General features: G+C 49.4%; 1 protein-coding gene across 2 annotated transcripts in view; it reads left to right on the top strand.

Annotated features, from left to right (window-relative positions):
• camta1a (calmodulin binding transcription activator 1a) overlaps positions 1-12,263 on the top strand; it is a 262,798-nt gene that overhangs the window by 241,572 nt on the left and 8,963 nt on the right. The window contains exons 1-7 of one of the 2 annotated variants that reach the window (XM_035522401.1): positions 307-570; positions 8,607-8,797; positions 9,139-9,335; positions 9,522-9,600; positions 9,713-10,028; positions 10,301-10,779; positions 11,988-12,166. In XM_035522401.1, coding sequence (XP_035378294.1) covers positions 552-570; positions 8,607-8,797; positions 9,139-9,335; positions 9,522-9,600; positions 9,713-10,028; positions 10,301-10,779; positions 11,988-12,166 — 1,460 coding nt within the window. In that variant the 5' untranslated portion in view covers positions 307-551. Of the gene's footprint in view, positions 1-306; positions 571-8,606; positions 8,798-9,138; positions 9,336-9,521; positions 9,601-9,712; positions 10,029-10,300; positions 10,780-11,987; positions 12,167-12,263 lie in introns of those variants that run through there. The other variant, XM_035522400.1, reaches the window with a different exon arrangement.

The raw sequence follows: 12,263 nt of genomic DNA, 5'->3' as shown, positions 1-12,263 counted from the left end.
TCTGTGCCTGGCAACTCGCGTGATCGAACCCAGTTTGTGTCTAACTTGAGGCTTTGGTACAATGTCGGTCTACCGGTTTGATATTTGGGAAGTAGCCCCGTGCTGTCTTCATGTGAGTGACGATCGTAATATTGACTGGAGAACGAATTATTAATAGTAATGAGAGCGCGATGGCGCGTGGAAAAACTAGGGCGTCTGTTTACCCGCGGCACGTGCGCACCACCGTCTGCTCGTGGGCAGATTTTGCCTTTTACTGCAGGCTCGCGGGGGGCAAAGTGGTGGGGGGAGGGGTTGAGAGGAGGGAGCTATGGAGCGCGAGGAGTGAGCGGGCTTTCTAGTCCTCTCTCCTGCTGCACGCCGCTTCTGCACTTTGTTCTGGTTCTTCTGGCTCAGGACCGTCCCCGCTAAATAGGATTGATTTTGACAGCACCTAACATTTGCGAAAGCCGAGACGCGCATGAGACGGCGGCGGGGACATCGGTCAGGATGCCGATGAATGACACCTGTTTTTCCTAAAGACAAGGAGACCGTTTGCATTGCAGGGGGACTCCATGGACAGTGAAATAGAAGGTTGGACATGTTTAAATAAACCTAGTGTCGATGTATGTGTTTGCATATGTGTAGTCTGTCTGCGAAAGGGAAAGTTGTGTGTACTTAAGTCTGCTCCACACCAGCAGCTGTACATACGTCTGAAGTTCTGGCGTGCACCAGTCTGCACTGGTGGTGTTACCATTACCAGAAACGTTAACGGTGTTAGCATTTTGGGGGGTACGTCCCTCTCCCTCTAAAGTGAAAGACCGGTGGTTCCTGTAGGCTGTTAAATGGAGCATGCCAATGGCTTACAACCTCATGAATATTCACGTACAAGTCGCAGTTTATTTCTTCATTTATGTCACGTGGTCTCACCTTGCTGTCACATCCAGGTATGACACTCCCACAGCGTTCAGCGCGAGAGTTTGTAGAGTTCTGTACTCGTACCGGAGACATTATTATTATTATTATTAGGGATATATGAAAATTTCAGAAAAGAGTGAAATAGCTACCTGTGTTTTTAACGTGGATTTCAGAGTTTGTTTTACTTGTACTCGCAGAGACCACCTCTCCCCACCCTCAAATTATTTTGTGACTGCGATACTGTTGGACGTTGCTGAGCTACTTGAGAATGATTGATTATTTACTCCTCTTATGTTAGGCTGCCGACAGTGTGGGAGAATGAACGAAGGAATCTCAGAAGCAGACTTCAAATCCCTATAATGGATTGTTCAGTGGAGTTTCTTCTGTAGCACTCACTGAGTGGGGCTGTTTGCCATAGTCGTGCCCACACGTGTACCGGTGGTATCTTGACTCATCCTCCGTCGTTCCTGTTACGGTATGAGGTTGACATAGGCCTGCCCAAGAAGAGACGACAGTTCGCCATCCTGCTGTCATTTGTGGAGGGGTTGAGATGAGCATCCTCGCCACCGTGTTGCTACAGCAGGCACGTCAGACCCAGGTGCCGCGCGGTTCACAAACACGCCAGTGCCCTAGTAGTGCATCTCAACAGCTGGCTGTTACCCAAACAGGAGGTGCCTGGCGTAAACATTTGAAACTTATTGACTCGTTTTCCCTAGCAAAGCACCCCCCCCCCCTTCTCATTTTCTAAGAGATTTTATGGCAGTTTTGTTTGTTTTTAGCAAAACATTGCAAATGAAATAATGTTACATCCTATGTTGACAATGGCATGTGGTCTTTAAAGTTGCATTAAACTGACCTGATATGTTTGCTGTGGGTTTGAGTGCTTTGGTCTGCCCTGTTATTTGTTTCGAAGGAGTTCTGTTAAGACCTGCTCCCCATAGAGATTGTTTCATAAGTAAATAAGAGAGAAGTGGAAGTAGTCACCGGAGAGATTAGGTGCACCATAGGGTCTTTAAAATAGAAAGCTGTGGTTAAGAAAGAGAGGTTGCAGGGTAGAAGGCAGCCACTTTTCTGGACTTGTCATTACCGCATATGCAGCAGAAGGACCTTGGGCTCCACTCACACCCGGATGTTTCTTCTTTCTCTCAGAAAGGTGTTTATCCTGTAGAAGTGTCAGTGTGCAGTTATCCGCGACTAATGGATATTGTTTACACAAGTATGGAAGGGGGAGAAATATCCAAAAAGTATTTATAACTAAATTGAAAATGTATCTTGTTGGTACGTAAAAAGTGTTTTGTCTATAAATCGACAAATCTGTATTGACAAGAACTTGCGTTGACCCGAAACCTATAAAATGTTGCAGCATTTATAGTGGATAATGTAAAGCTTTTTTCACAGGGACATTTAATATTTCCCCTTTTTAACCCTGCATTTCAATTAGTTTCTTTTTTGCTGTCCGTCATTGGACACCCCAGGGTTTCAGCGGGTCAATTTGCATAAATTAAGATACCAGTGAGGGAAGTCAGTAGACCTTAGATTGTATGGGGACATGCTGAGGTTGATTAAATATTCAGTTTGTTAAGACTTGATTGACAGTCTTGAGTTGTGTATTCTTCTGAGTTTAAACTGCTTTAAAGAGTTTGATAAGACAGTTAAGCCATAGAGGGTGGAAATTGGAGATTATTACAAATGATTTAAGATTCTCTCAATACTAAAATCATCATATTTTGGGTGTTTGTGGCATTAAAGATAACAGCAATACACATAATTGATATCTTTATTACTAACACGGAATATGGACATTGAAATTAGCTACATTAGATTCTGAGTGTACATGAAAGAGTTTTTTTCTGATGTTTTTTTGTGGCTTGATGCAACACCTAGTATATGACATTTAAAAACTGCCTAGGCAGCCCCCTGTCTTCAGGCAGTAATGCATCTGTTTATGAAGCAGTAGGCTGTGTTATATCATAAGATTTAAGTAAGTGATTTAACCAGGGCCCGTCTGGAAGAATGGACACAACCGTTTGTTATAGAGGATCCCAGTGTTGACATAATCTCATTTGTTGCTTGTTTGCATGGCTATTAAATTGGACTGAGACATCTCAGCAAGAGGAAGCAGTATGGGTTGCAGAGGGTCACTGTGTGCTCTGAAGGTTAGAGTGAACAGCAGTCTAGAATTCTATATCATATTATTTTTAGACAAAAATATATTTTAAAAAAATCCAAAGTCTGGTTTTATGTTTTTAGAGAGTTATGTATAATAATATTATTAGTATTTTTCTCAGGGACACCTGTTCCTTGATCTTTTAAATTGAACATCACAGAAGACACCTATATGCAGAATCAACCTAAATATAACATGTGTCCATAAGTTTGTTAGACTTACCTGCAGAGCTCTTAAGCATGCCGCTTCACTGTTTTATTGCACGTTATTCTAAACAGTTGTTCTGTTTGTAATGAGGAGGCTCTGCTCTGCACTTTGCTGTTTTGGTGGGCAGTGTCCCTGCTATCAGGCAGATGAGCATGTGTGAGCGGCTTGTGTAACGTCCCTGCCGCTGTGTGCTTGTAATAGCTGGTGGTGCACGCGATCCCTCCTCTCTGCATTGTCTCCAGGCACACGCTTGGCGTGTAGGACATGCGTCCGATTAGCATACTAAGTCACGATTCGTATTTCCCGACCAGAGAGCCTGAGGAAGGGCCGCACACGTGTTAATTAACCAGAGACCAGCCCTGCAGGTGCACACTTTCGCATGCACCACCGAGATGCTGTTACTGCCCTGAACACGATTTCATGGATTGCGCCGAGCTTTTGGTCCACATCGGTGCAGGTAGCTAAAGGCCCACGCAGGCGTTTTCAACATCAGGTGTTAAAAGCTTTGTGCTTGCTTTTGTGGCTGACTGGCAGGAAGGGGGTGGTGTGTGTATGTGTGTGTGTGGCTCTGTCTGCCGCACATGTGGCTAGACCTAGCTCGCGGCGCTTGTGAAGTCTAGACTGTACGAGACTTTCTCTGTGTGATTGTGTCTGCTCTGGAACAGCACGATTCACTGAGGTCTCTGTGCGAGGCAGCCGTGCTGTCTGCAGAAACACTTTGTTCAGGGAGGGGGGGAAAAAAGCCAAAAATGAGCACGTATGGATGACAATATTTTATGTTTGTCTTTATCAGAATTGTTACCCCGTTATATTTGCCTTTTAGAAAATAAAGCAGAGACAGTTGTGTCCAACCTGCTAACATGCAGATGTGGTATTTCATGGCTGGCTACTGCACTGCTCCACAAGATCAATGACGAGGGTCAGTTAAGAACATGCGGCATAAATCAAGCGTGTCAATAAGTCACGCGCTACCTTACTCCATTAAGGGAACCTCATAGGAACGCCTTTACTGAGTTAGCCGGGCCGCGCTGGGGTTTCTCCTGTGCTCTAGCTGCAGGGTTGATTCCAGGATGCTTTTTTGTTTGTATGTTTGTTTTATCCTGCACTCCCTGTGATGCAGATGAGAGGGTGAAGACAGATGGGCGGCTCAGCTGGGAGAGGTCGTGCCAAGAGGGCAAAACCTCCTCCCCTTCACTTCCACTAAATACCAGCCCATGTCAAGCAGTGGGGCTAAACACAGGGGGAGGCCTCCTCAAATACCACTGCTCTGCAGCAAGGAGCAGCTTCTGGTCTTATTTAAAAGGCCAAGCATGGGGGATGTACCCACCCCATCACGGTGCAAGCATGGCTATGTCCATAACAATTTGAGCTACTCAGTGTGATTGCTTGTGTTACTTGTATTGCAGTCAGCCATGCTACGATGCTTCAGAAGGTGAACAGCTTGTATGTAGTTTGCTATTAGAAGCATGTTCGAGATGATCAGCATCTGCTGTTGCAGTGTTTATCTGTTTCCGACTGCACTGAGAAGCCATAAGTACCGTTTTGGTGATCCATACTGTGTCTTAAGGCAAGAGTGCCCAAGTCCAGTTCTGGAGACCTATTGCCAAGCAAAGTTTAGTTACAACCCTAATCTAACACACTTGATCCAAGTCCTTCTGCATGAATCTTAATTTTAGACCTAAGTGTGCTAAGTTAGTGTTTGGAACTAAATTGGGCTGGGTGGTAGATCTCCAGGACTGCGCTTTAGAAATGGTATGGATTTGTCTGTTTGCTATAGATTACAGTAACCTGACAGTTATCTCTGCTTGGCTAAGGGAAAGCTGCAGTGATGTATTTAATGTTTGAGTTATGGGCCAGCCAGCGATCAGCATATATCCTGTATGGCTCAGCAGTCTGGGAGGAGCCAGGATGGATTCGAAAGCAGAGTCATCTTTTTTTTTTTTTTTTAAACTTACATCCAGGTGTGTGTGTGTGTGTGTGTGTGTGTGTGTGTGTGTGTGTGTGTGTGTGTGTGTCTGCATACCTCTACCAGTGTATCTCTGTCTGTCTACCTTTCTCCCTCGTGTGTGTGTGTGTGTGTGTGTGTGTGTGTGTGTGTTCACCTGCTGGTGAGTGAGGAAGCCAGACAGCCTACGCAGACTCAGCAGGTTTCTGTCCCTAAAACAGACACACTGGATGTCTGGATGTGGGAGAGCTGTCTGAAGTCAGGTTGTAGCATGCCGGTCATGCCTGACTGATCAGGTGCGGACCCCCTCTTAATGAAGCGCCCCTCTCAGAGACCAGGCTTGCCAGGAGGCCTCTGTCCTCACGTATCGGCACCGAGCCCCGTAAATGTCAGTCAAGGCTCCCGTGGGTCACTGTCAGGCTGGCACAGAGATGGGAAGGCTGTAGTGATGACCCGTGTCCACACTTTGCCAGCTGTGGCAGATGGCGAGAGGCTTTGCGCTGGCATTTGGAGGCGGCCATCACACACTAGCCCACATAAGCGAGAGATGGAGTGATGTGATGACATGATGACATCCTGCCAGAAGTGAAGCACATGGTTAACACATTCGAAGAGCGCGAGAGAGAGAGCGAACGAGAGAGAGAGAGAGAGAGAGAGAGAGAGAGAGAACAGGCTTTCTCTTTATGAGACTGCAGCGAGCAGTCTTGTCCTCTGAAAACTAATGTGTAGAGTGTTAATGATCCACATGTAGTGATTTTGGAGAATATAGGAAAAAACATTTAGAAACATTTGCTTGCTCCCATACTTATGGTGCAGAACTAGCATGAATTATGAGGAGGCCAGTTTAGGGTGAAAATCAAGCATTCCAGGTTACCACATTGTCACAGTGTTTGAAATTAAATTCAGGCTTAGTTATAGGTGCATTGCCCTCATTAAAATTAGTAATATTCCTTGTGTGGTTTTATTTCTCTCAGTGATTACAAGCTGTCACAGTTCTACTGTAGTAGGATAAAGTGGGTAGGTGTAACATTATTGCCTCAACTCTGATTGGTAGAACTCTCTATGCCCCTGCCCCCTTTGCTGTGAGCCCCTCCCCTTAGCTCCTCTCCCTCTGCAATGTACGTGCGTGGCTTTCTGAGCGTGCTCACAGCAGCAGGTGGAGATGACATCATCTGCACTGCACCACACTGCACCACAGTCTGAACAAAGACATGTCAAAGCTGCTGCTAAGTACCGTTGCCATGAACTCTGTCGCTTTTTGCTTCTAGTTCTCGTGCTCTGGCCCACCTCTCTCTGGCCCACTCTCATTCTCTCACTTTCTCTGCCCCCCCCCCCCACCCCACCCCCCCCGGTCTCTCTGCCCCTCGTTCATTTTCTCAGTCTCTCTGCCTCTCTCTCGTTCCATGTGCTGTGCTTTTTCGCTACCCTCAGTTTTCGCTCTCTCTCTCTATCTATCTATCTATCTATCTATCTATCTATCTATCTTTCTCTGCCTCTAAGATCCTGTCTGAAGCCCTAATTTAAAGCTTCGATCAGCTGTAGCTCTCTCTACGCTCTCTCTCCCCTCCTGTCTTGTTGGATGTAGGAAACTAAACCTTTTGCTGCATTCATGTACACACACACACACACACACACACAGACAAGCACATTTATACCCCCCTGGCTGCATAGGGGGCTAGTGATGGATGTCACTGTTTTACCCAAAAAATATAAGCCACCACCCAGTAGCAGTCAGACAGAGGCTTGTCTGAACTCAGAAAACTGGCAGACAAAACATGTTTTGTTGCCTCCATGTCCTTCACTGCTGTGGTTTTTAAGGCCGTCCCCAGAATAGCCATCAATCTCCTATTACGAGAGCCATTCAGAGCTTAATGTAGGTGATCGCTGCAGTTTCCCACTCAGGCTCTCTGCTGTGCTGTTGAACAATGACTGCTCACATGACCTCACTGCGTGGCTGATCCCAACGCTGTTGCCAGGTATGCAAATGTGCCTCGCTCGGACGCCAAAGCCACGGGAGCTTTTATGTCCAAAAAAAGGCACCCAAAAGCTTCCCCCTGTAAGGTCACTGACTGAGTTGTGGAAGGGGGGTGCCAGTCTGCCTTATCCCTCCCGTTTTCCTCATTTCCTGGCCCTGGTGTTCTCTTCCCTTTCCTATTAGCCTATGCTAATGAGCCCTGCGCAGGCGTGCTCCTGTCGCCTGGTTACCACTCAGCAGCAGGTTGCCACAGAAACAAGCTCCTGCCAGCAGCAGCTCAGCAAGAAGCTTCCAGGCAACCTTGGCCAGTGCTGTGGGGGCCTAGCGCTCGGTCCCTGAAGCAGCACCCCCCCACCCCTACTAGTGGTCACCGGATGTCTGGCTGGCAGGATCAGCCCAGCAGCCAGTCTTTGACGGATGAGCAGCCCGTCAGCCGTGTCTGCTGTGTGGCCCTGGGCCAGGCTGGGTGAAGTGCTCCATGGCGTTCGTGTCAAAGCATGTGGGTCATACTGTACACTCACTTTGCCACACTCTACGGGTCAGGGAGGTGTGCACAGGTGACGCGGTCGTATCTTAAACCACTACGCAGAACACATCCGTGTAGGTTTGTCCGCCACACCCCCGAGACACCGGCTCACCTGCATGTGCGTTTGGTTACAGATGGTGCGGTAATGAAAAACGTGCTCCCCGTTATTCGTAAAATCAATGTATTATTCAGTTTATAAGGCAGAACTGCGAGTCCTGATAGCAGACGGCCGAAATGTATTTATTATTATTGATTTATTGAACACAATCAAGTACCCAGTGGAGATAAATAAGTGATGAGGCTTATTACTGTATTAAGAGGAAGCACAGGACCCAGCCAATCAGGAGGCTTCCATAACTGGGTAAGCAGCGGAAGTATGAGCAAGAGCGGAACTTTCAGATGGACTCTGGGATCAGGCACTTGGTGTCCGTCCACGATCTGACACTTTGGGCAGCTGCTAAGTGTCTACATACATTTAAAGTGATTGCACCATGCCTTTGCCCTGAATGCTCTAAGGCTGCATCAACAGCTTCAGTAGAAATACGTGCTCTCTGTAAGCCATGCACTCTGTAACAGGCCAGCTGTGTGCTGCACCATTCTCAGTGGCTGCTTTCACTGCGATATGTCCGTGAACGCGAGCGCTTGTTCTGCCTTTAACCCGTGTGGTGTGGTACTTGGTGCATCCTGTGGTGTTCAGCTGCCCACATTTATTGTGCTCTCCACTGCAGTGTGCTCATTTAACTGATAGAGCGCACAAGTTCTGGCGCGAGTTTCTCTCTCTCTCTCTCTCTCTCTCTCTCTCTCTCTCTCTCTCCTCCTCCTCCTCTTCCCTGCCAGTGGCTGTGGTCGAGGGCGAGTGCAGCTGCTAAACGCGAGCGTGGATGTGTTGCAGATAACCAGTTCAGGATGTCCATCCTGGAGCGTCTAGAACAGATGGAGAGGAGGATGGCGGAGATGACCGGTCAGCAGCAGCAGAGCAATGGTGCGTCCGGCGGCACTGGAGCGGGAGCAGGGGGAGGAGGAGGAGGCGGCGCAGGAGCAGGGGGAGGTGGAGGTGCTAACGGCAGTAACAGCCAGTCTCAGGTACCGTCACATGTACTGTATGCTCTGACCGGTCAGACACTTTCTTGAAAGCATCAACCTATATAGCTATTTATCTATATCTCTATCTTTCTCATATATATATATATATATATATATATATATATATATATATATATATATATATATATATATATATATATATATATATACACATACATACACACACACACACACACACACACACACACACACACACACACACACACACACCCCTATGAAGAAATGAAGTTAGGCTAAAGATGGCCAAATGCTAGCAGTTTTAGCATGGAGATCTTTGTGGTGGTTGCTTTATCCAAAGCGGACGTGTGTCGTGTGCACAGTACACGTCGGGGCAAGGCCAGGCTGGCAGCTCCTTTGAGAGCCGCGTGGTGGTGGTGTGCGAGAAGATGATGAACCGCGCCTGCTGGGCCAAATCCAAACACCTGATCCACTCCAAGACTTTTCGGGGAATGACCCTCCTGCACCTCGCTGCTGGCCAGGGCTACGCCACTCTCATCAAGACACTCATCAAATGGCGGTGAGTCACTGCCTCCCTGAGCGAGCGTGTCCAGCAGAGAGGGGAGAGACTGGATTGGGTGTGGGTTTGGCCCTCATATGCTGTCTTTGCCTTGTTTTTATGGGTTTATTTTTTTAGCATGCACACCTATGCTGTGATGCTCTTGTTATATGATTTGAAAAATGATTTGCTGTCTGGTGTTTCTAGCACGAAGCATGCTGACAGCATCGATCTGGAGCTCGAGGTGGATCCCCTCAACGTCGACCACTTCTCTTGCACACCCTTGGTAAATGTTCAGTCAGTTCATATAATGAAAAGTCTCTTTAGTGTGCCTCCATGTGTCCAGATGTGTCATCTGTGGTTTCCATGTCGTCCCCTGGTTGCCTGTGCCTCTTCAGATGTGGGCGTGCGCCCTGGGCCACCTCGAAGCCGCGGTGGTGCTGTACAAGTGGGACCGTCGGGCGTTAGCCATCCCAGACTCGCTGGGACGCCTGCCCTTGTCCATCGCCCGCTCCCGGGGCCACACCAAACTGGCTGAGTGCCTGGAGCAGCTCCAGAGGGAAGAGCAGCAGCAGCAGCACCCCCCGACCTCTCGCATGGCCTTCTCCCCCAGCTCCGACACGCCCTCCCCCGACAGCTGGATGGTCGCCTGGGCTGGCGGACAGAAGGGCGGTGCCACCACTACCACCGCCCCCTCTGGCAACCTTGGGCCAGGTGAGCGCGCAGGGTGACTTCCTGCTGGGGAGAAAAGGGGAGAATGTGTGTTTGATACAAACCATTCTAGGAAGGGTAATCGGAGCAGAATGTTCATGGTTAGTGTATTATTGGAGCACTTGTCTTCATCTCGTTGAGATGAGATGAGTTTCTACTTGTTGCAGAATCTAATTTCAACAACCCCATTTCCTGGGATTAGCTCTTACTGCACCTCAGAGATGCAGCAAATGTAATTGAAAGAATAACGATCCGGTCCTGGCTGCATCCCCCAGACCTGAGACGGCCCCGCTCGGAGCCCTCCAGCTACTACAGCAGCGAGAGCCAGCGTGACCTGCCCGCCGCCAAGAAACACAAGCCCAACCCGGAGGGGGCCCATACCAGGCCGGACAAGGCGGTGTCTGTGCCCCTGAGCCTGGAGCGTCAGCAACTGCATGAGCTGTCGGCCGGCTCCGGCCCCCCGCCCGCGGACCCGCCCGGCCTCGAGCGCGGCGCGGCCGCCCACACCGCCGACGCCAAGCTGGGCTGCTTCCGCACAGGCTCCCACAAGTGGGGCGCCAGGGACGTGTACAGGAAGGGCACAGGCGGAGCGGGAAATGCGGGAAAAGAGAAGCTGGGAGGCAGGCTGCGCCAGCGGGGGGAGCTACTGGGCGTGCTGGCCATGACGGACCGAGAGATGGTGGACACCGAGCTGCTCTCCTACAAGGAGGATCTGGAGAACCAGGATTGCCTCTCGCACATGGAAGATCTGCAGGTGAGCCTCGCATGCCCACAGGCCGTGCCCGATGCGGGATATACCACCTAAACGGATTAGGCCTTCTTGTTTCAAGGCAGTGAACTTCAGTCAGCTCGTTACGGTTGTTGGCGCAGGTTACGTTGTCCATGTTTTCACCCTTCAGCTTCCCATGGCAGTCGTCTCAGCCCTGCTGTTTTTATCTCACTGGCCAGCTCGCGGTCACTCCTTGCTGTCCGTTCAGGACTCCCAAGCTGCGAAAATCCAACGCGGCTGGAGCGGCCATCCGTCCCGTTAATGTGTGTAAGAGGGCATTAGAGCGCAGTCACTCTGCTCCAGAGCTGCATCACCACATAATAAACTCCAGCAATTGATCTGCCCTCGGGGCCAAGCACTTCTAAAAGCCCATTCATCTCCGTCACACTGAGCAGAGAGTGAGGGGGGAAAGGGGAGGAGGTGTGCAGTACACACAGAGGTGGTAGTGAATTTAGATTGATCTGTGCGTGCGAGTGTGTGCACGTGCATGCGTGCGTGCACTAATATGCGCATCTGCAGTGGTGTATAGTAGTTATGCATGTGAGTGTGTTTGTGTGTGTTTGAACATATGGCTACATGAGGGCCCAGGTCACGCCTGGAATTAACATGCGTCTGGGGTTGTTGATGCCGGATCCGTTTACATTTCGGATGCGCCGCGCGCGTCCACTTGTGATTGGATTTCTCAGAGAAAACCCGCACATTTATTATGCCACGCTTCTCCTGCGATTGTTGCCAGACAGGAATGTCCTGGGAACCCTTGTGTTCCAAAACGGGCTGTTCCAACCTATTCCATTGTTTGCACTGTATGAACAGGAGATGAGACACCAAAAGAAACCACAAAAAGCAACTGTGTTTGTGTCTGCTTGCAGAGCAATTTCAAGTCTCACAATTACATATTTTTATTCCGCATTTTCCGGGTAGGCCTGTGACGTGGTTGGCATGAGCAGCAGGTTGTTGCTGTTGAGGACGCAGCAAGGAGTTTTACTGTAACGTAGCCTGATGCGTTCCAGATCACCTCTGAAAGTGGTTAGTGTTACAGTGCATCTCCGAGACGCACTGGACCGCGCTTACCATCCAACCACTAGGACGCACGCCAGGCGTGAGCTAGGCATGGGTGTGTGGTGCGAGCGCGTGTGCATGCACACTTCCAGCGTGACAGAGCGTGTGTGTTTGCGGCATTTTCCACCTGACAGGAGAACATGATGACCTTGGCGGAACACATCATCGAGGCCACTCCGGAGCGCATTAGGAGGGAGAACTTGGCCGCAGTGGAGCCCGTGCCTGCAGACGGCGGCAGTCTGAGCAGCACCATGAGCTGGCTGGCCACTTACCTGGGCGACGTGGAGCAGCTCCCCAGCATCATTCACCTGAGGTGAAAGACGCAGGCGCAGCTCACAGGGTGCACCGTGCGTACTGCGTGGTGTCGGTGTCGAATTGTTGCCCTGTGCACAGGCTTACTCTGCGAGTAG

This window comes from Electrophorus electricus, chromosome 24, assembly GCF_013358815.1.
Source record: "Electrophorus electricus isolate fEleEle1 chromosome 24, fEleEle1.pri, whole genome shotgun sequence".
Lineage (NCBI taxonomy): Eukaryota > Metazoa > Chordata > Actinopteri > Gymnotiformes > Gymnotidae > Electrophorus > Electrophorus electricus.
This window is presented reverse-complemented; position numbering and strand designations above follow the sequence as displayed.